This window comes from Pelobates fuscus, chromosome 13 (assembly GCF_036172605.1).
Source record: "Pelobates fuscus isolate aPelFus1 chromosome 13, aPelFus1.pri, whole genome shotgun sequence".
NCBI classification, from domain to species: domain Eukaryota; kingdom Metazoa; phylum Chordata; class Amphibia; order Anura; family Pelobatidae; genus Pelobates; species Pelobates fuscus.
Window position 1 is genome coordinate 61,289,560 of NC_086329.1, and position 24,931 is coordinate 61,314,490.

Below are 24,931 nucleotides of genomic sequence, written 5' to 3' on the forward strand. Positions count from 1 at the left end.
CTCACTTTTGGATGCTGACTCCACATATGGCTTGGGCTCAGAGTTGAAATCTCCGAATCAAGCAGACCCTCGATTGCTCATCTGCCTGCCACCTTGCGGTTATTGCGGGACTGTGTGTTGGCGAGTGGTGACAGCATGACATGCTTTGAGATTGTATGTCAATTGAGGCCTACTTGTGGCATTGGCTAGATCCTGCATGGCATGGACCCTATGTTAACTATATCCACTTTCCTGGTATTAATTACAGGGTCTCCTACTACAATGTGTTTCCAGTTTTGACAAGTACCCAGTGGCACCACTATTACTCAGTGTTTCTTATTATTATAGCCTAACCTCGGGTTAGGCAACGTTCGGCACCCAAGATGTTGTGGACTACATCTCACTTGATGCTTTGCCAGCATTGTGGCTGTAAGAGCATTATGGGAGATGTAGTCAAAGACATCTAGTATGCCAAAGGTTGCCTACCCCTGGCCCTAGCCTGTATTATTAAGCCTATGCTTTTCATATAGATCCAGCATAATGACCCTTCCACTGTGTTTTTCATGCATATTAAGCCTGTCTATTATGTTGCTACCTCTACCTATTAATGTATGGTTAGCCTGAATATCCTAATATAACAAAATCCTGTGCTGTTTTACTTGTATGCCATGACAATGATTTGTTTTTTACCGGCTTGCTACTGCTGTTGTTGCATGGCAAGATTTTATGTTGGCTGTATTCTCGTACAAAAAAAACAAAAGATACACATTTTAAAAAATAAAAACGAGTCTTACCTGAATATGTGGCCCATTTAGAATTGCATTTAGTTCTTGGCTTTCTTTTTGATGACTTGCCTTTAAAACATGTTGCACCTATTAAAAGAAATGAAACATATTAAAGTACCTGATATAATGTTCAGGTATCATTTTATTCTTTCACAAAAAGTATAGCACAAGACCATACAGTAAAATTTTTTTTATTATTTATATATATATATATATATATATATATATATATATATATATATATATATATATATATATATATATATATACACATATATATATATATACACACACACACACACACACACACACACACACACACACACAGATGTATCCAATATATAAAGTGCACCTTTTTGCAGCTTACGGTATATATAATCTATAGACACTTAAAGGTCTACAGGGCAAAGATATGCATTCCAAAGCACGAGAGGCGATGCAGTAGTTTGAGAAAAGCCAGATGTAGAAAAATATGAACATAACCAATACAAAATAGTAAGTCAAAACAAAAAATATCAATAAAATACCAGTATGTGAAAATCGAGGGAGTTTCCTGTTAGAATTGTAACTTTGATATTCTTGTAGAAGAACTATTTGTACATTATACAAATGGAAAAACATGTAGCAGTATACTATTCAGCATCCACAAAATGTTGCTAACGTTTATTCCAGAGGAGAGCACTGTAAAATCTATAATTCCAAACAAGATATGGACTGAAGACAAAGCTTTAGTTCCAGTTAGGCTGTCGGGCTAGCTAATCGTAGTGACAAGAAATTGAAACACAAGACATGCACTATAATAATAAAAAAAAAAAATACAACTTTAAACTAATAATGCCTACACACTTTTCTGGAGTAAATTAAAACAAAAAGCACTGATTTGCAGTTCTGGAAACGGATAACAGCTGTTTCCAAGCACACTAGGATTTAATTTGCCCAGTGTTTAGAGAAAAAACAAACATTCTTTATTACTGTCAGATATTTCCAACAGATAGAGTGATTTGGAGTATAAATTCATGTAAGCTACCAAGTGGCCACAGCAAAGCCCGAAAGAGTTTTGTTGCTAATAACGCCATTTAAAATAAATAAATAAAAAGAGTAGTTCTTTATGTGTAATTCTTCATATGCTGGGGCATCTAAGCAATACTCTAGCAAAAAAACACAGATTAACATACATAAGAAACTGGCAATAATATAAAAAGTTAAACTTTGACATCCAAAAGATACTTTCCTCGCTCAGCATAGTTTATACCATACTAATCTGAGCATAGCAAAAATATACCTTGCAATAGAATCTTGACAAACAAAAAATGTGATGTCTTTTGTACAATTAAATGTAAGCTTATATACATATTGTAATGCAATTTTGGGCACCTAAAGGATATTATGGCACTAGAAAAAGTGCAGAGGCAGGCTACAAAATTAAAAAAAGAAATGGCGAATTTATGAAGAGAGGTTAACAATGTTTTTGGAAAAACGGCACCTCAACGAGGATATGATAGCATTATACAAATATATTCATGGCCAATACAAACTATTGTCCAGAAATCTATTCATAAACAGGACTAAACATAGACAAGAGGTCATGCATTAAGACTGGAAGAAAGGAGATTTAAGGCAAAGAAAAGTTTTTGTTTTGTTTTTTACAGTAAGAACAATAAGTCTATACAGATGTTTAAATAGCAATTGGATAATACTTGCAAAAATATAATATACAGGGATATAAATTTTAATTTGGTGGGGTTATAGCTTCTTGATCCAATGAGATATCCGATTGTCATTCTGGGGTCAAGAAGTAATTATTTTTTCCGGGCCAGGCCTGACATTTATGGTGACCAGACGTGCTATGTTTGAGCTCCTCATCCAGCCTTTCCTTAGCCTTGCTTTTAGCCATCCAGTACTCCAAATCTGTTCCTGGTGGAGACTCACCGGAGCCCTGACCTGGCAGGTTCAATCAGGAGTGGCAGGGAGCCGTATTTGTCAGAGGCCACCAGCGGTGATAGTGTGGCCTAGCAGCCTCATCAGACAGAGAGGCGACTGCTCTCAGTCTGCAAAGGTCTGGACCCACTCCGAATCTTTCTGTTGCCCCATGTCACCCCCTCTGGACAGGTGGGGGTGATCCTGGTCCACTTCTTGGAGGCTTGACGCCACAACTACATTACAACATGGTGTTGATCTACAGCTACACAAAGCCAGCAAGCTACTCGAATGGCAGACACCACATGCTCTCCAAAACTCTTACCAGGCTCAATTTGCTCTTTGACGATTTTTGCATTCTCCACGGCAACGTGAAATACAGAGGAAAGAGACCCAGAGCTTACCGCCTGTTATCATAGAGGTGTCGGCATTTTCCAACCCGCGTGCAGGCCCGAAAATGGCAGCTGAAATTAATACGCTCACGGAGGTTACAGGCTGATCATCCAAATCTCCAGGCTTAGGTCCTCGGGGCCATACCTAGGACATTGTCCGGTGCCTGGAACATCAGAAGGGCTATCTCCCAAGCTGAAAGTTTAACTATACAGCATAAACTTGGCATTGCAGGGGAACTCTCCTGAGCTGGGTGCTAGCCTGCACATGTGGTCAAACCGAGAAAATAAGTCAAAAGGTCATCAAAGGTCATCAAAGGGCTGTTGGCTGATGTGACTTGCTGCTTCTTGTTCAATACAAATGTAGTCTGTTGGTACATTTACTTTTTCTTATTGATTCTTATAATTGTTTAGCATCTAGTCTGTTAGGTACCGATTTAACATTGAACTTATGCTGTGGCCTCCTGGAAAGGCACTCTTCACACTAACCTAGATAACCTATATTATGTTTTAAACATGCTTATCCCCCAAGTCTCAACTCTTAAACAGTCAATGCAAATCGCTTTTATTTTCACTATTCAATCTGCTTTTATCTTCTGCTATCAGGTTGTAGATCAAGCTTGTTTAACCAATATACAAAAAACGTGCGATATCAGAGACATGCAAAGTGAATCTTTCTTTATGTATATTGGTCTTGCTGTAGGGTTATTAGAAATCTGATTACCTCAGCACTACAAAAAGAAAGTACCGGTAATTTTTCCTAGTTTGTTGCACAATTGGAAGTGCTCCAGAATTGTTTTATTGTCTTCTTTTGGATCAACAGCAAAAATCAAATGTGAGAAAGGCTGAGCTTGATGGACACAAGTCTCTTTTAAGCCTGAGTAATTATATTGTGTTTAAGAGCTCTTCTGGGAAACTCCTACCCTACCTGAGCAAAATGCTCTCCTCAGCTGTTCCCACCTCCTATAACCTCCGATACATAATCAGCACTTTATTTAGTCTACCTCAATAGAAAAAGAAAGCAGCCCGATCCTCCTACTACAGAGCGCCGCAATTGTGGAACGACCTCCTGCACACCTTTAAGTGATCCCTCTCTACATACCTCAAGACAGAATGCACCTGTCATGGTCGATTATATATTTCCTACCTGTTCTATGTTAAATTTTGTATATATTGTGTATTAATATTGTTTTTGTATTTTATTGTACCATAACGAGAAAACAAGAGAAATCTCAATGTATCTTTCCTGGTAAAATATTTTTAAAATAATAATATACAATGTAAAGAAGCCCAAATCAGCAGTTAAGATATTATTCTTAATGTGTATCATTTTTTTCAAAGGTTAACATCAGCACTGAGGAAAGGAAAGAAGAGAACAAAATATGAAAGGCTGACATTCTAAGGATAAGATATTTTGAATACCTACAAGGTAATTCACTAAAGTGAGAATTCAAAGTGAATTTCAAATTCAATGTAACATTCTCTAAGTCAGCTAAGCTACCGGGTCAGCTACTCTGACCTTAAAGTTAAACTTCACGTTGAACTCTAACTTTAGCGATAACCCTTACAGGGGCATTATTCTTGTAGTCACTTACATTAGTACCCCATGGTTAGAGTGCTCACAGATTTTCAGACGTTTGTCCAATTTGGAAGGGGGAGGAGTAAATTACATTTCACAGAGACACCAAAGACTAAGCCTTCCATGCCAGATTTTTAAACTTAGCATGCAAATTAATGACGTTTTTACACTAGCACGTTTTGCAATTTAATAAAAGTAACAACTTAATGCAAAATTAAATAATTTGCAAGGATTTTAATAGCTTTGCAGACATTACTCCAGAACATGTACTGCCAACCCCTTACCAAACTAAGCAAGGCTTAAAGTTACACTCAGGGCACCATAACAATTTAATCAGAATGGTGCTAGAAAGTCCCTGGAGCAGACTTATCTTCAGGGGTTAAACAGTTCATGAACAGTTTAAATCCCAAATCCTGAATCCAGTGTTTATCTCTGCCCCTGTCCTACTTCTCTTTGATTCTTGAAAGAGGAAGCCTTAGACAGGGGTGCTGCTGATTTACTGTGTCAGGTGACACCCTAAGCCAATTGGTAGTTACCCGTTCAAAAAAATGGCTTGAGAATAATACAGTGCTGGATTGAAGACTTTGGAGCTCTAAAGGTAAGCTGGTGCGCCAGTTACTTCCTGGTACCAATAAAGTAATCCCAATTAAGTTATGTCCAGAGTGTTCCTTTAAAAATCAGCGCACAGTTTTTTAACCTTAAACTCTCAAAAAAAGTATGCACACACACACCCCAACATGTAACAACCTCGGCTCTTCTGAAAGCATTCAACCGACCATCTGAAGCCATTATTTTCAACAAAAATAAATAAATAATTGCAGTGCTAATATTCTTTGTATCCACTATAGGAGTCTTAAAGGGAATCTCCAGTGCCAGGAAAAGAATCCGTTTTCCTGGAACTGAAGGTTCCCTCTCCCTCCCAACCCCCAATCCCCGGTTACTGAAGGGGTGAAAACCCCTTTAGTCACTTACCTGAGGCAGCGACGATGTCCCTCGTCACGGTCTCCTCCTCCGCGCCGCTCCTCCTACTGTCTCCGTCGGCCGGTGGGCGAGACTGATCCCGCCCACCGGCCGGGGAGAACTAATGCACATGTGCGCAATGCCGCGCATGCGCATTAGCGCACCCCGTAGGAAAGCCTTGAAAAAGAATTTCAATGCTTTCCTATGGGGAAATGAGCGACGTTTGAGGTCCTCCCACAGCGTGAGGACGTCCAGCGACGCTCTAGCAAAGGAAATCTTTGCTATAATCCAGGAAGTTCCCTCTAGTGGCTGTCTAGTAGACAGCCACTAGAGGTGGAATTAACCCTGCAAGGTAATTATTGCAGTTTATTAAAAAACTGCAATAATTACACTTGCAGGTTTAGGAGTAGTGGGAGTTGGCACCCAGACCACTCCAATGAGCAGAAGTGGTCTGGGTGCCTGGAGTGTCCCTTTAAGGGAGAGACATTTCAAAATGCCAAATAATCAAAGCCGAGAGGATGCTTTAGTAAACTGAAGCATCTTTACTATGTCAAGTGACAACAAGCAAACCAACTGCTTGCTAAAGAGCTATGGCAAAAGCAACCCCCAAACAATAGTATACAGGTGGAGAAAAAAAAATTGTTAGGCAAACGTTAACTGGTGGATCTTGGACAGGGAGCTACATCTGAGTTGAGCTCTGCCTTTGGTATCCGCTTACGAACTAAAAGAAAATGTATTTTCACGTTATGACCCCAGTACCCAAGTTTCCCTTTTCAGTTCTAGTTAGGCCTGGTAGCTCAAGCCTAACAAATTGGCTATAGCAAATGCACGCAGGAGAAGCAGCCTCTCTCTCACATGTTAATATATTCATTCATCTACAGGTAGCCCACTTTACAACCCATCACCCTACCCTGGTGATTATTCTGGCCAGCTAGCCAACTTCAGTACCCTTGAGCTGTGGGCAATGGGTTTACTTGTTGCCAACTTAGAGTACACTCACGTTTTATTTGCTATTGCAAGCATTATGACAGGGTAGGGAGGTCAAATAGCTTCATCACTAGAATTCAGCATATTTTAAGAGGACCTACACATAATAGTACTGGAATTTTGTACATATATCAAGCTAATGGACTGTCCATACTTACAGTTGCCAATTAATTGGTTACAACCCGCCTACTATAAAACAAGTTGGCACCCGCATAGCACTACAACCATTTCCTCAAAATGCATCTTTCAACAAGCATACATGGATTATGAAACAGCAGAATATTACCTCTGCACAAGGTGCTGCAACTTGCACTTAAACTTTATCAAAAGTGATAAAGCCATCGAATGGTGAAATGCGTTAAGTGCATCATAATATTGTTTTATATAGCTTTTTTACTCTAACTTTTTATAGTTTAAGTTTTTTTTTATCAACAAGAGAATTTTCCTGCAGGATTCCTGAACACCATATCCTTGGTGTGGATAATACCACCCACAACTGTTGGACAGACCAATCCTTATTTGTTCTACTAAATGTGAGTAGATTTTATTTAATTTTATTCTGCACTCCATACAGTGTACACTTTTTTGGTTTTATCTTCTTTTATCTATATTATCAGAGAGAGACCATCACCACCGATATCCAAGAGTGGGGATCATGCCACTCTACACTAGACCTGCGGAGCCACTTTCTAAGCTCCAGAATACGTGAGTGCACACCTTTTATATTGAACTTGACATATTGCACTATACACCTTTTATCTCTCCCACATATCTACGAGAGTCATTTCCACCACAAGAATTTTCTACAAGAGTCTATACTACACCATATTCTTAGGCGGGGATCATTCCGCCCAGGCATTCAAGTTGGAGCTACATCTTGGCTTCCAAAAAGTGAGAGTGTATTTATTTGTACTTGCTATTTATGGGAAATGCTACTTTGCTATCAGCTCTCAATTTCTCCCTTGTTTTATTATATGAATTCCAAGGACATTCCAGGCACCACACCATCCCCTGTGTTATCTGCTTCTCTACGAGATGAGAGACCCCGGTTGTAGGGATTTAGCTGCCCTTTGGACTGTATCAGTACCGGAAAAGCGCTGAAAACCTTCCTGTTTTCTATAGGTTTGGTAATTACGGATTGATTCTTAGCCCCAATCAAGTCTATGTTCATAACAAAGAAAATAAAAAGATAAAAAAAACAGATAAAAAAAAAAAAATTCAATTGCATTCCATCCTCTAAATTTATTAAGGTCAAAACACTGAGAATATCTGTTTCAATTGTAGGAAAAAAAAATAATCTAGACCACCAACCATCGGTTACAAATCTTAAACTGATCTCTATTAAAGAGGATTTAAATAAGTGGGTCAAGTTAGGAAAAAAATGGCTAGGTATAATAAATTCCCTTAGACATAATTCTTTGCCACACACCAGGGATTTTTCTACACAATTTGACGATTTAGTTACTCAGTAAAGCAATAGACACTAGAATCAAAACAAGCTACAAATACTCTTCACACAACAACCCAAGTGCATACATACACTTACCTCTTGTGTTAACTCTTGAGAATTAGGAATAAGTGGGTAAGGGGGACTGGCTTTGTTCATGTGCACGGCCACAGCATTGTGGATCTTGAAGGCATTCTTAAAGTCTACATTCTGAACCAGCTGTAACAGTAAATAAATGTCGTCTCGACTTTGAGAGTCCAGCAAAGTGTGTTCAATATCTTTCAGTGAAGACAACAATTCTTCAATTTCTAAAAATGTAAATGTTGGAGACATGCTTAAGAAGGCAGTTTTTTTTTTTTTTTATCCAGTTTTCACGTTTTCATTAACTCTAAATAAATGTGTGTGAAATAGAGAAAATGTCACTTCTATGAAAATTGCACAAACAAAATACTGTACACAACATCAATAATTTGGATTAACTTTTTTCACATGATGTGCTATTCTGTATTAATCCCTTAAGGATACAACTTTAGAAGTAAAAATTATATTAAGCAATAGACAACAAAACTCCAGTCCAGGGCACACAGTGAATTGTAGGAGTAGACACTGAAACATTGGGGGATATTTATCAAAGTGTTCTATACTGAAAAAAAGTGGTCTAATGAACTTAAAGTAGGGTTATCCAGCGGAACCAGTAGACAGATTACATTGGTGACTCCACCTTCATAAATAAAACACCAATGTTTACTTTTGTCTGAAAAAAATACTTCTAGTGGATGTAAGTCTGATAACTACAAGAGGCGATTTCACACTTTGAAAATCAAAGGTCTTCAAAGTCTGGCATTACCACTCAAAGGATGAGGACACATAATGCGTCTCTTCTCATGAAGATCTCAGTAATCTAAACAGTAATAAATGTTTTGGTTTGTTTTATTTGTTAAATAATAATTGAAATACTGGGTATATAGCCTTCCAGGACTAATAAGTCAAATTATTTTGAGTATCTTCTTCTTTTCAAACATTTGTTATTGAATTACCCAATTTATTTGTAATTTGTCATTGAATACCCCAATTGCACTGATGCCTCTCGTCTGCTCTCTGTAACCTCCTCCTTTGGCCTTACGCAATGGTCCAATTTAGCAACCCATACAGGGGGAAACACTCTTGATCTCGCCTGCATCAACCTCTGTACTGCCTCTAATCTCTCCAATATTTCTTTTCCTCTATCTGACCACCATCTGCTGACTTTTGACATTGGCATACCCAAGACCCAATTGACACCACCGTCTGAACATTACTCTCACAGAAACCTTTAATGTCTTGACCTAGAGCATTTCTCCACTTATCTCCAAACTCTTTTACCTATCTCAAACCTCCTTCTACAATTCCACCCTCTCCACTCAACTAGACATTATGGCACCTTGTACATTTAAAACGCCACAGGCGCCCCCAACAACAACCCTGGCACACCAAGCTCACTCGATACCGCCAAAAATGCTCCAGAACTGCTGAACGCTGTTGGAGAAAGTCTCACTGTGCATCTGACTTTCTCCACTATAAATTTTTGTTGAGCTCATACAGCTTGGCTCTTTCCTCTGCAAAAGTTAATTACTTCAATACCTTCATAACCACACTCTCCCGCGAACCCAAACGACTATTTCACACATTTAACTCTCTTCTTCGCCCTGCTGTTCCTCCTCCACCTACTAACTTGACCGCCTCCGACTTTGCAACTCACTTCACTGACAAGATCTCTACAATCAGAGAAGAGATCTCCCATCTTTCTTCTTCCCCTTACAATACTTCCTCTAACTTCACTCACTCTGCTGTTCTATGTTCATTCGCACCCGCTACATTGGAAGAGGTTTCTGCTCCAGTCCTCCCACCCCACCACCTGCTCCCTAGATCCAATTCCCTTGCATCTCATCCGTACTCTGTCTTCTTCTCTTTCTCCACCACTCACAAAAATTCTCAATCTCTCTCTCCCCTCTGGTATATTTCCATCGCCCTTCAAACATGCAACTGTAACCCCAATTCTAAAGAAGCCCAATCTTGACCCTAACTCCCCATCCAACTATCGTCCTATCTCGCTACTACCTTTTGCATCCAAGATCCTCAAAAGAATTGTGCATGTGAGATTGATAGACTTCCTCGAGTCCAACTCTCTGCTAGATCCGCTTCAGTCTGTTTTCCACGCGAAGCACTCTGTGGAAACGGCACTGACCAAAGTATCCAATGATCTACTCCCTGCAAAATCTCGTGGTCACTACTCTATCCTAATTCTCCTTGACCTGTCTGCAGCTTTTGACACTGTTGATCATCAACAGCTTCTTCTCATCCTCCGCAATATCAGTCTACAAGATATTGCTCTCTCCTGGTGCTCCATTTCTTTCTTTGGCTCTGCTTCTTCTCCCCAACTCCTCTGTTGGTGTCCCCCAAGGTTCAGTCCTTGGTCCCCTACTGTTCTCCATCTATACTGCCTCCCTTGGTAAACTCATTAGCTCCTTTGGCTTCCAATATCATTTCTATGCAGATGACACGCAAATCTACCTGCCCTCTCCTGATCTCTCCCCGTCCCTCTTGACTAGTGTCTCTGCCTCTCTGCCCACTTCCTTAACCCCTTAAGGACCAAACTTCTGGAATAAAAGGTAATCATGACATGTCACACATGTCATGTGTCCTTAAGGGGTTAAACTAAACTTGACCAAAACTGAAATTCTGGTCTTTCCTTCCTCAAGTGTTGTTACTCCTGTGTCTGTCTCCCTCCAAGTCAATGGTGCTACCATCAGCTCCACCACGCAGGCTCACTGCCTAGGTGTTCTCTTTGACTCCGACCTCTCCTTCAAGCCTCATGTTCAGTCTATCGCCAAATCCTTTCATTTCCATCTCAAAAACATTGCGCGTGTCCGCCCCTTCTTAACGCCAGTTGCGACTAAGGTGCTGGTTCATTCCACTGTCCTTTCTCGCCTTGACTACTGTAATACGCTTCTCAGTGGTCTTACATGCTCCCAACTTGTGCCGTTACAGTCCATAATGAATGCGGCAGCGAGGCTCATCTTCCTGTCCGCCCGCACCTCCCATGTCGCACCCTTCTGGTTCTTGCTTTCAAATAGCTACATAATTGCTGCTCCCACCGATCTATCCTCCCTTATACACAAGTATGTCCTGTCTAGGCCCCTACGATCTGCTGAAGACTTACCGTATATACTCGAGTATAAGCCGAGTTTTTCAGCCCATTTTTTGGGCTGAAAAACCCCAACTCGGCTTATACTCGAGTCAAGGTCTGTATTATGGCAATTTACATTGCCATAATACAGACTGGGGGAGAGGGGAGCTGGCAGAGCTGTAACTTACCTGTTCTGCAGCTCCTGTCAGCTCTCTCCTCCTCCGCGCCGTCCGTTCAGCACCTCGGTCAGCTCCCAGTGTAAATCTCGCGAGAGCCGCGGCTCTCGCGAGACTTACAGTGTGAGCTGATAGAAGGAGCTGCACGGACGGCGCAGAGGAGGAGAGAGCTGACAGGAGCTGCAGAACAGGTAAGTTACAGCTCTGCCAGCCCCCCTCTCCCCCCCACTGAACTGCCACTGGACCACCAGGGAAGGAGAGCCCCCCTCCCTGCCATGTATCAAGCAGGGAGGGGGGACGAAAAAAAAATAAAAATATAAATAAAATAAATAATAAAAAAAAAAAATAATAATAATAAAAAAAAAATAATAAAAAAGGGGGTATAAGGACCACTGTGGGGGGGGGGGGGGTATAAGGACCACTATGGGAGGGAGGGGGTGGGATAAGGACCACTATGGGAGGGAGGGGGGGTATAAGGACCGCTATGGGAGGGAGGGGGGGTATAAGGACCGCTATGGGAGGGAGGGGGGGGATAAGGACCACTATGGGAGGGGGGGGATAAGTACCACTATGGGAGGGAGGGGGGGTATAAGGACCGCTATGGGAGGGAGGGGGGGTATAAGGACCGCTATGGGAGGGAGGGGGGGGATAAGGACCACTATGGGAGGGAGGGGGGGGGATAAGGACCACTATGGGAGGGAGGGGGGGATAAGGACCACTATGGGAGGGAGGGGGGGTATAAGGACCGCTATGGGAGGGAGGGGGGATAAGGACCACTATGGGAGGGAGGGGGGGGATAAGGACCACTATGGGAGGGAGGGGGGGGGATAAGGACCACTATGGAAGGGAGGGGGGGATAAGGACCACTATCGGAGGGAGGGGGTGGGATAAGGACCACTATGGGAGGGAGGGGGGGAGAAAAGGAACACTATGGGAGGGAGGGGGGGATAAGGACCACTATGGGAGGGAGGGAGGGGGGGGATAAGGACCACTATGGGAGGGGAGGGGGAAGTAAGGACCACTAGGGGAGGGGGAAGTAAGGACCACTAGGGGAGGGGGAAGTAAGGACCACTAGGGGAGGGGGGGGGATAAGGACCACTATGGGAGGGAGGGGGGGTATAAGGACCGCTATGGGAGGGAGGGGGGGTATAAGGACCGCTATGGGAGGGAGGGGGGGATAAGGACCACTATGGGAGGGAGGGGGGGATAAGGACCACTATGGGAGGGAGGGGGGGATAAGGACCACTATGGGAGGGAGGGGGGGGGGATAAGGACCACTATGGGAGGGAGGGGGGTATAAGGACCGCTATGGGAGGGAGGGGGGATAAGGACCACTATGGGAGGGAGGGGGGGGGGATAAGGACCACTATGGGAGGGAGGGGGGGATAAGGACCACTATGGAAGGGAGGGGGGGATAAGGACCACTATCGGAGGGAGGGGGTGGGATAAGGACCACTATGGGAGGGAGGGGGGGAGAAAAGGAACACTATGGGAGGGAGGGGGGATAAGGACCACTATGGGAGGGAGGGAGGGGGGAGATAAGGACCACTATGGGAGGGAGGGGGATAAGGACCACTATGGGAGGGAGGGGGGGATAAGGACCACTATGGGAGGGAGGGGGGGATAAGGACCACTAGGGGAGGGGAGGGGGAAGTAAGGACCACTAGGGGAGGGGAGGGGGAAGTAAGGACCACTAGGGGAGGGGAGGGTAAGGACCACTAGGGGAGGGGTGAGTCAGGACCACTGGGGGAGGGGGGTGAAGGAACACGGGGGTGGGGAGGTAAGGACCACTGAGGGAGGAGGAGGGGAGGTCAGGACATATGGGGGGGGGCAAATATCCTTGCACCGGCCCTGCACACACTGCATTCATACACTGCATTCATACACTGCATTCATACACACACTGCACTCACACACACTGCACTCATACACACGCTGCACTCATACGCACACACGCTGCACTCATACGCACACACGCTGCACTCATACGCACACACGCTGCACTCATACGCACACACGCTGCACTCATACGCACACACGCTGCACTCATACGCACACACGCTGCACTCATACGCACACACGCTGCACTCATACGCACACACTGCATTCTTTATACACACACTGTAAATAAATATTCAATTAATATATTTTTTTTAGGATCTAATTTTATTTAGAAATTTACCAGTAGCTGCTGCATTTCCCACCCTAGTCTTATACTCGAGTCAATAAGTTTTCCCAGTTTTTTGGGGAAAAATTAGGGGCCTCGGCTTATATTCGGGTCGGCTTATACTCGAGTATATACGGTACGTCTATCTTCTGTCCGTATTCCCACCTCTGATGCTCGCCTTCAAGACTTCTCAAGGGTTGCAACATGCCTGTGGAACTGACTTCCCTCCTCCATTAGATGCTCACCCAGTCTCCACTCCTTCAAAAAAATCGTTAAAAACCCACTTCTTCATAAAAGCGTATCAATTAAACTGTTAATAGCTCCCAACTGACTCCTCTTCTGCAACAGTCACTAGTCTAATACTATCCTTAACTTTTTGTGTCATTTTACCGCATTCCCTCCAGCATGTAAGCTCATTGAGCAGGGCCCTCAACCCCTCTGTTCCTGTGTGTCTAGTTTCTGTAACAATAGGTACGCCTAATTTTATTAAATCTGCCCTGTCATTTTTTTTACTTTTGGTTTTCCTTTTCATATGCCCTCTGTATCTTCAGGATTACCCTTGCCACTTGCCTTTAATTATATATTTTATTGCTGGTGCCAGATCTTAATACTACCATTGGGTGTCTGACATTGCACATAATTGACATTAACCAGTTAAGAGCTTTGTTCTGTTGGCTTATGACACTGTTGGAAGTGAAGTTGCACCTCGGGCAGCTAAGTGGTTAATCTATGTATGTACTCTGTATGTATATTTCAAAGAGAATTATCACAAATACAGACTCCAGAAACCATGGTCACTGTAAATAGTTACCCTTTGAATTTGTGCTAGTTGTGTAGAAATTATTATAAGCAAAACCATACAATTATTATTTTAAAAAATATATATATCTTTATTCATTTGTAATGTTCTGCTATGCATACATAAAGGCTATCAAAAGAAAGCCCTAGTTTTTCTTTTAAAATCTATACGTCTTTAGTTGCATTTAAAGATAAAGCATTAAATCACGGTGGAACAAACATAGAGCAGAAGTGCTACAAATGGAATTTTCAGGCACAAAAGGGGCTAAAACCCAAGAAGCTGTGAATAACAATGCATTTTATTCCATCTTATAGAATCAATTAACTGAACAAAAATCTGTTTTATTCCCCCTCGTGGGATGTTTTTGTTCTGTTATGCACTTGCACTGCTCCAAAATAAATTTACACAAAGCATGCAAAGCGAAACTCAGACAGTATACACACTTTTGGCAAGGAAGTCTTTCTGGCAGGAGGGGCATGGCTCAAAGGAGGCAGGTTTATTGTATAGAATTCTACAAAAAGTGCAGAATTCTACATAAACAAAAGATTGGACAATTAAAAAAACAAACAAAAAAAACACCATATTAATGAGGCCAAAATGTATCAAGTGCATTAAAGTTGTTTTGGTGCAAAAACAAAACAACTCCCCTCCCCCCCTAAAAATAAATAAATAAATAAACCATTTTGTAATGTGGTGCAAGAAACAATACACTTGATAGCAAAATAAATATATATATATATATATATATATATATATATAATTTTAAATGAATACACACTTGCATAATAAATAAGCAGAATGAAAACATTTCCTTGTTTCTGGTTGCGTATGTCTTGCTGCCATTATTTATATTTTTTGCATACGCACCCTTAACCCTGTGTGGACTGCTTTAGAATTTATATTAGCGGTATTTGAGTGCAAACCGCTAAAAATAGAAACCTTACGCTAGTTTCCTTTGTTACGGTTTTCAACTGAGCATTTTGCGCCAGAATAACAGTACTTTTAAATATCAATATGAAGTAGTATTGGAGATATTCTGTCAGATACTTCTACTATATACTACCCATAATTAATGGTTTCACATGAGAATACAAAAAAAAAAAAAAAACATTTAAGAGTGAACACCTACCCAATACTTTCACAGCATGATTAGGACTTTCCAGAAAGAGTCCTTCTTCTGTGTCAAATATTGGATTGTCAATTCCAGTTTTAGGAAAAATCTGTGCTAATTTCTTTAATCTCATGGAAGAATTAACATCCAGTTCCTGCTTCTTTCCTTCCTCCTCACGTCTTCGTCGCATATCTTCTTGTTGCTGCTTGATCCTCTCAAGTTGAGCACTACGGCGAATTGGCATAGCCCTCGAACCCAAATCAGGACAATCGACAGCCATCTCTCTGTGTTTCTGTGGTTCCCCTTGAGAAAAATCTGCAGCTTGTCTCTCACTATCAGAATCTTCTGTTACATGTCCATTCACATGGGAAGTGGTCATGGCTGCTTGAACCAACTTATCTAGTATGTTATAAAGTTGTATTTTTCCAAACGTCTATATGATCTTCCATGGTTGGGCAGAAATTCCACACAGACCATTCAATATTTTCAACACCAATCTGTGACCTATAAAAAAAAATATAAATATATAAAGGAATAATTCATATTTTAGGATATTTTATAAATTTAAATATAGCACAGTGTTTTAGAGGACAGGCAAAAAAACAGAACCCAGTCTAAAAGCTGGTCAGCTATATGTTACAGTAACTATGGAATGTGAATGGTTGTTAATCTGATAATTCTCTGGACAGTGTCTTGTATTTGAAACATTTGAATGTCATGTCAGAAGTCATTCTGTTGTAATGCTGACACAGGCAATCAAGCTAGAGTCACTGGTAAGGAGCTGCCTACTTGGGGATGGAGAGGGATGGGACATAGGTGGGATCTATTTTGACTACCCATGGAACAGAATTACTGTGACCGCTGGGTTATTATCGGAGAAAAAATTATTTGCACGGATGCCATTTCTCACTACACTAACATATATTCAAGAAAAAGAAAAGAAAACACTTGGTGTACATGATCTATTGGGATTAAAAAGTGATATCCCATTTTATTTGAACTGTCTAAACGAGTGATAAATGTTTCAAGCCCAAAACACCTTATTCAATGCAAATAAAATAGTGTACCATTTTTATACTCCTTGATTTTACACAAGAAAATATATAATTATCGCATAAGGAAATATTCTTTTGCTTTAAAGCGGCACTGTCATGCCGAACTTACCTTTCCTCAATCTCTTCCTCTTGTCCCCCTCTCTCGGGATCTGTTATTCTTTTCTTCCTGTCTTCTTTAGTTTTCTTTAAAATCATAAGACAAAGTAGGGACTCTTTGCCTTATGGAGGATTCCTCCGCTTGACCAGCTCTGACCAGCGGAGGAGCAAAGTGTGCTTCATTTCCGCTGGTCAGAGCAATTTTCCCATGATCCCTAGCTTTCCTCCCTGTTCCCACGATGCTTCCTGTCAGTATTGCCGAACATCCTGTCACTTAGACTGAACGCCGGCAAAACTGCCGAATTGCATCCTAACAGAATGAGAAGAGTTTCTCCATTCGTGTAAGGATGCAATTCAGGACTTTGTTCGGATCGCAATTTCATTCGAACGAATGAAACTCCTATCCTATTCGTGCTGTGGCTGCATCTTGCTGATGTAGATGAAATTCCCGTTCGCATGTCCAGGTGTATCACTGGGCATGTGCGGGAATCTCACAGTCTATCTAGTGTGGGCAGATGACGTGTCCCATAGGGATTTCCTCTATCCACACAAAGATGGCGGCGCCCTGAATATAGATCGGGGCAGAAAATAAAGAATGAAAAATAGGTAATATGGGGGGCTTACGGGCATTTGGGGGTGACTAGGGGGTCAGTTAGATGTAGTGGAGGCGGGAGGGGGGTTAAAAAAAAACACAAAAAAAAACGGGATTCATCCATGATTCAAGTGAATCTGTCATGAACTGGTTAGTTTAAATTGCACCGGTCACACAAATACAATATTTACTTAAAGAAAGGTCAGCTGTATTTACTACAGACTCATTACATGTTTTCGATGTGTATTTAAAGGGACACTATAGTCACAAGAATAACTTGTAGCTTAATGTAGTGGCTGTAGTGTCTATAGCCTGTCCCTGCAGGCTTTTTAATCTAAACGCTTCCTTTTCAGAGAAAAGGCAGTGTTTATATTATTTCCTAGGAACTAGCGCCAGTCACTGAGATGGCCACTATAGGTGTGCTCTCCTATAGAGATGTATTAACTCAAAGCATCTCCATAAGGAGATGCTGATTGGCGCAGTGCAGTGTTTTGCCATGCGTGCACACTAGCCTCCCAATGCTTTCCTATTGAAAAGCACTGGTTTGGCTAAAATCTTCAAAATTGATGCCAAGGAGGCAGAGTAGGGGCAGAGCCAGTCACTTCAGATCCGCGCAGCACTGAGATAAAGGTTAAGTTTAACCCTTTTTAAGGGGGATAAGGGGTTGCCATCCACCTAATGTGTTTTTAACACTGTAGTGTTACAGACACACATTTGTATTCCTGACACTACAGTGTTCCTTTAAATATAGTTTATATTCTGTACTGAAAGAAAATAAATGAACACACAAAACAACAAACTACAGAAAACCCAAATAGAGTACTGTGACACACAAACAACTTGCTAAATTTAGGTCAAATGCATGACAGTATACTAGTATTCATCACATATGGATATTATTTTAGCTTATTCCCTAAACAATATGCATTTGTGAGATCTTGGAGAAAACAAATACAGAAATAATTTGGCACAGATTTTTTTCTAAACTAAAGACCTTGCTTCTATCTCTCCACCTCCACAAACTATGTCCAGTGATGGAAAATGGGAGAGCTTATAACAATGATTGACAGGAAACAAAGAATAAGACACTCCTTTGTTCCAGTTATATGTAAGTTATGGCCATTTCTATATCATGCAGACACCACAAATACATTTGTTAAATATTGAGGATAAGTATCACACTATTAAAAATTCTACACTATTATACAAATTCCATTATTATATATTCAGTGGCACAACGAATTAAAAACATACAGTGTAGCATCTCCTTAACATCTTTCCAAACTTGTATTAAAAGGGACACTCCAGACCCCTAAAGCACTTTAGCGTGCTGTAAAGCTTTATGTATGAAAAGTGTGTCCTCTTTTTTAATTTTGCAGAAAGTGCAGATACAAATGCAAACGGACACTTTTATAAACTAACCCACTTGGTTTTCAAGCAGACAGCAGGCAATGTTACTTCCTGGTATGTTTTGCTCAGTGAAGCTAAACTCAAGAAGCAGCACTTGCCAAGAGCACCTACCTTGCAAAGACTTCTCATTGAGGTGCATTGGGAAGTCTGTGATTAGACAGCCATAGAAAGGGGATGGTTTGCAAAGACAGCAGATGAGAGAATTGCAGGTTTTGTAAGCTGTTTTTAGATACATCCCAATAGAAAAATGCATTATTAAATGCATGCAAGTTTTCATTTGGGGTATATCTACTACATGCGGAGTTATTTTGTATATGGGCAGTGGAATGTCCCTTTAATAGAAAACCATGGGGTTTACAAAGTTGCTTTCTAATCTTCATCAGCAATTAAGCAGCTAATGAGATCTCTTCTGCAGACTTTGCATATTTAGCAAAAATACCCTAAATGTGACATGTCTGCTTTAACATCGGTGTCCAGTGAAAAAAAAAAAATCAAATAGTACATTTACTTACCTAAAAAGTCTCCGTCACAAGTGCTGACATCTTTTTTCTATCCTGCATTACTTCTGTACTCTACAAGTTGTGAATACAATTGCATAGTTCTACACAAACATACACAGCCAGTGTGCAAGAAGATGCTTCTTTATACTAAGGATCTCTACCTCAATGTACTAATACACTGAGGTCTACTTGTATGGAGTCATTCTGGAATGTAGTATCCAATGCACAGAGTTATTCATAGTATAATCCATAAACAGCAACAAAGTGCTGCCTCAAAAAACAAACAAAAGAAAACCACAACTCAATTAAAAACTTAATTTTGTAGCAGAAAAAGAAAAAGAAAAAAAAAAAGTAAACAGAATTTTGAGTTAATGAAAGGGGGAAAAAAAGCGCACAATTTGCAGAGGTTAATGTCACAGATGTCTACTACTTGAAAACCTTCCACAGACTGGCATTATACAGTTCCTAGCACACAGCAAGTTTTCTCTTCCAGCTTCTGTAAGCCATGGCTACAGCAGATATGCCTGGCTCATGAAATCAGCTAGCAATAGATTTACTAGACTTATGCACAAATACTCGTCAGCTGGGATGACAAAATCAAATTACTTTGAATCTGCACCCGAAAGAATCTATTGTAGCAAATTTACATGTGGAGTCTAATTCAATGAATAAGAATCCACTGGTCTATCTCAGACAAATCGATTCATTCACGTGTAGATTTAAAAGTTATCAGATTAATTTGTCCCAGTCGAAAAGCATTTGTGCACAAGTCTAATAATTTACCATGTGCAAACTGGGGTACATTTCACAGAGCAAAAGAGTAAAGATAAGGGATTTGCCAGTGACATTTCAATAAAAACAACATTATCACATTTATCTACAGCTTCAAAATCCCCATTCCTGGGAACAGACTGTTTGTGCTACAATTTATATTAAAAAAAAAAAAAAAAAAAAAACAGCTTAACTAGAAATGTTCCTAAAATGGGAAACTAACTGTTGGCACCATAATCATTTCATCTTACGGACTTGGCTATGGTGTCTGGAATTCTATGGCACTTTTCCTCCATTCAGAGTTAAAACCATTTTAAAGCAATGTAACACTACTTAAGAGTCCCTGGCCACTCACAGCCCAGCCTCTACTGAAGTTATGGCACTATGACAGGCTGAAAGCAGTCTATACTCTCAACCATCCACACCCACCCATTACGTTTCAGGCTAATGCTTCCTTATGAGCCCAAGCATCAAAGAGGAAATGGGCTTTTGAGTACTTTCAGTTAGCATTAAAAATGGTTCAGGGCTGAATGGTGCATGGCACTCCAGACACTATAACCACTCAAATGAGATGAAGCATAGTTCCTACAGGGTCACTTTAAGGAATACCGCAAATATCCCACTAAGGAAGCCAGACGACTGACAATTCATTGGAGCAAATTTACCAGAACTCTATTCTAAAATGTGATGCAATAATTTAAAAGGGAAGGAATCACCAAAATGAATATGCTTCCTGGTTCCACTGGTTTCATTGTGATTGCTCCACTTTCAATACTTTAACCCCTTAAGGACACATGACATGTGTGACATGTCATGATTGCCTTTTATTCCAGAAGTTTGGTCCTTAAGGGGTTAAACCAATTTTTAGAACATAACATTTTGATAAATCACCCCCCATTGTCATTATTTTACTGTCTCCACCCCACTATCTTCCCCTTTTGCTAAGGCACTATCGCTACTAATTTAAGAATAGATTAAATATGCGGTCTTAGATTGTTGAGGGAAACTAGTACTGGCAAAGAGGATGTGCCACTAGGAATAGTTGCATTTTCTAGGGTTTTAAAATGCTATTTTAAGTACCAAAATCCCTTCATCTTAATTAAGTGATTTTGGGACATTAATGCTACTCCTACAAGCCCTGTTCGTAAACAATACAAAAAAAACCTGATGATTCTGTCTCACAGGTTACATTTTAAATTTCCACAGCTACCAGTGGCTGTCAGACAGTAACTATAGATTTACAACAAATAGATTCAGTTATTGACTATTTGATGTCGGATGTCAGCATGCAGACTATGCTGCCCTGGACACTGTGTGCACCCAATGCTTTTCTGTTGAGTACTACTGGATTCAATGTTTCTTACATTGAAGAACCGGAGTGGCAGATAGTTGAGATTGCATCTCATGTACCACATGTGTTAAAATCCTTCTGTATGAAACATAAGTCATCAGTCATGATAACTTCACCAAAGGAGAATTGGGCTTGCAGTGAGGAGTCAGTCTTTGTCCTGGAATAAAGGCAGGTTTAAGAATTTTATTTTAATTTTATTTTTTTACATTAGTTTCCTTTTAAGACACTAAAAGAGAGCTACAGCATCTATAAAATATAGAAGAGAGAAAACCAGGAGTGACATATTGGTGTCTTGATTTTTGATGTTGCTTTGAAAGTTATCATTGTGACCTAAATTTTAAAAAGTTTACTTGGTACCATGAAAGAGTTACTGTAAATATCATATACAGAAGGGATACTCTGCAGGCTGCAGGAAAAGAGCTTCACTCACATGAGATTCCAGGAACATTGCTGACATTAAGATCATTGGTTCCTATGGCAACTTTTAGTAAGCCTGGAAAATAGCTAAGAAAGACCAGAGCAAAGAAATTCCCTTCTACAAAAAGGTGTTTTACAATGTATGCGATTTCTGCATGTTACCAGCATGATAAAAACTCCCCCTCCCCCCAAATTCATGAGTGTTTATTATAACAATTCAAGCAAACTCCTTAATGTCAGTATTTTTCAGAAATTCCATGTTTTTGTGAAATTCATGCTCTCTCATTAAATTAAACCTATGTGGTGAATATGTCCCTATTTTTAATGGATTATATAGATTATGCATTGAGAGGAATTGTCATTTCCCACTAATTTTAACATTATACGTTTATTTATCCTCTATATTTAACACCCGCTGCACCCAAAAAAAATATTTTTGAACTCTGAAAAATTAAGTTAAAAGTAGAAATCCATTTTGTGTTGTCATGCAAGACCGTGCCACCATCTCAGTTCCTTGTAGGTCAACTATTGTGTAATTCTTCTGCCGCCTACTTGTGCATCTGCATGGAGATGGGCAGGGGCACATTAAGTTGGTGATGTGCATTCAACACAGATGGGGCTATTTAAACATATCTTCAGCACAGAAACACTGACACTATACAGTTTAGTGACATTTAGGACACAAAATAGTTTTTAATGACTCCCTACTGGTGTCTGGTCTGACCCCTTGTCTGGTATCGGACTACTTCTGTTTATTTTTTTATTATTAATAAAAATGGGCCCCCATAACGCCACTTTGGTTTGCTTTGTAACCTTACTACATTTACCAATTAGTGGTGGCACCACAAGGGGTGTACCTATAGACTCCACATACTGAGCCCTCTCCAATCGAAAGGGTTAAATTAGTTTTACTGAGACTAACACCATCATTTATGAATGGTTGATGTAAATGAAAAATGGTGTTAAAAGACACTGCTTAAATTAAGCATTGCGATTAAAAAACCTGAAAATGCAAGATGTGAAATCCCTATTTTTACTGTGTCTGACATATACCACACATGACTGTGTGAATCAGGAAGAAACTTACATCTGGGGCTGCCAGAAGGAACATTTTCCCAGCAAGAAACTGGACAACCTTTGTGGAGGAGGTCAGTTGAATATAAAAACAAAAATTTTATACTAAAAAAGCAAAAAAAAAAAAAAATAGAATAAAAAGAGGAGGGAGAAATAGAATCTCAGAGTAAGCTAGTACGCTATTCACATTATGAGCTGATCAAACACTTCGCTAAAATAGTAACATGCTAACACAATGGTATTAAAACCAAAAATAAACAGAAATGACATCATGTTGCCAAAACAAAACTTACAAGGTTATTAACTAAATAAAAACATAGAGAGACCATAGGCATATAAGTATGCCAAAAACAAAATTTTATTGTAGTTCTCATTATTATCATATCTGTTTTTGTTTCGCTGCTTTAGCTTAGGGTTTCCCAAAATTAAAAGAACAAACCAGACATGCACCTACACCTCGCTAATGAGGCCCAAAGAAAGCTGAAGCCATTAAAGGGATACAGTAGTGCCAGAAATACAAAGCTGTATTCCTGGCACTACCGATCCCTCTGCCTCCCCCCTCCCACCCAGTAAATAAAGAGAGTTACCTGATCCCAGCGCCAAGATACCTTGGTGCTGGATCAAAGCTCCACCCTTCCTTCTTCCCACGTTGAATGGGGTCTAATGCGCATGCGCGGCAAATGCCGTACGCGCATTAGACCTTCTAATAGGAAAGCATTGAATCAATTCTTTCCTATGGTGACAAATCTGAAACTGGATGTCCTCATGCAGAGCGTGAGGACGTCCAGCGTCAGATATCAGAGCAAAAGTCAGTTACGATTCCAAAAGCCCTCTAGTGCTGTTTTACATTGCAGCACTAACAGGGACACAGCACCCAACAACTTCAATGAATTAAAGTGGTCTGGGTGCCTACAGTGTCCCTTTAACTGGGGTTGCTATGTCTCTCGTGCAGTGGGAACTTGCTAGCATATCACATTTGGACTGCCCATATGAACAGGATCTGGTCGGATATACAAATAGTATAGTTTCTTACTGTGATGGCACAAGTGAGCAAAACTTGTTTGAGAACGGAGCAGGAACTAACCAATGGGTATGCAGTTTTGCCCATTTTCAGACACTCTTTTTGAAGTGTTCTGAAGCACTTTAAGCAAGTGGTTCAAGTGGCTGTCATATAAGGCGCTTACATAAAATAGAGTAAAACTCTGCTTTTACAGTCTGAAAAGACAATCTGATTGGGGAAAGTATTGAATTGGCTAAGATGATCAAGCTCGGGCCAGCCACAGAAAGAGCATATTGGACAATGCGGCATTGGAAACAAGGTAAACTAACCGTCACTTCAACTACTCCCAGCTTCTTTTAGCTCTCCAGAGAAAATTCCAGGCAGAAGTAGTGGAAGCAGGGAGCTGCCACAGCAGTTCTCAGGTATGAATAAAACAAATATCAAATGTCCGATATGCCCTACTAAAAAATACCGAACCCTTGTCTTCCAGTGCCCCTTTACTATTTATAATACAACACCTGGGATTTGTCGAGCCTGGTGTTATATTAGAAATAGTAAAGGGGCACTGGAAGAGGATGGTTCGGTATACATGGTTAATAAACAGCCTCCTAGTCACACCTACCCCCCTAACACAGTCACCCGGAGATGTAGTAAATGCTCTATAGTGAAGGATGCTATGTTCTACAATCTGGGGAGAGGGAAAGATATATATTCTGGATTAGGCAAACGAGAGATTGAGTTGAAGGGACAATTCCATCTTGTAAATTCCCACTGAACTAGTGACCTCAACAACTTTTTTTTTATTGCCATCAAGAGCCAAAAAAAAAAAATTCCCACAAATTGACGCATTCACGGAAAATAAAATGCTAATCCACTTTAACCAGTTCGTGAAATAAAATGATTATAGGGTCTAGTCTCTTTAACCCCTTAAGGACCAAACTTCTGGAATAAAAGGGAATCATGACATGTCACATGTCATGTGTCCTTATGGAGTTAAAGGTATGCCAAACAGACAATATAGTCAGGTATTACAGTTAGACGAAGTCATAGATTTTCTAGAAAATACACAAATATTAATTTTATCTTAAAGAATCTATGACCGACAATACTTTACATTTACTTTTTTTTTAACCCCGTAAGGACCAAACTTCTGGAATAAAAAGGAATCATTACATGTCACATGTCATGTGTCCTTAAGGGGTT

At 40.5% G+C, this 24,931-nt stretch overlaps 1 protein-coding gene across 2 annotated transcripts in view; it reads right to left on the reverse strand.

The window, feature by feature from the left end:
* PALS1 (protein associated with LIN7 1, MAGUK p55 family member) overlaps positions 1–24,931 on the reverse strand; it is a 98,833-nt gene that overhangs the window by 57,026 nt on the left and 16,876 nt on the right. For both annotated transcript variants that reach the window (XM_063439072.1, XM_063439073.1), the window contains exons 2-4: positions 15,481–15,966; positions 8,143–8,351; positions 774–851 (exon numbers count right to left, since the gene is read on the reverse strand). In XM_063439072.1, the coding sequence (XP_063295142.1) occupies positions 774–851; positions 8,143–8,351; positions 15,481–15,841 (648 nt within the window). In that variant the 5' untranslated portion in view covers positions 15,842–15,966. The remainder of the gene's footprint in view (positions 1–773; positions 852–8,142; positions 8,352–15,480; positions 15,967–24,931) is intronic.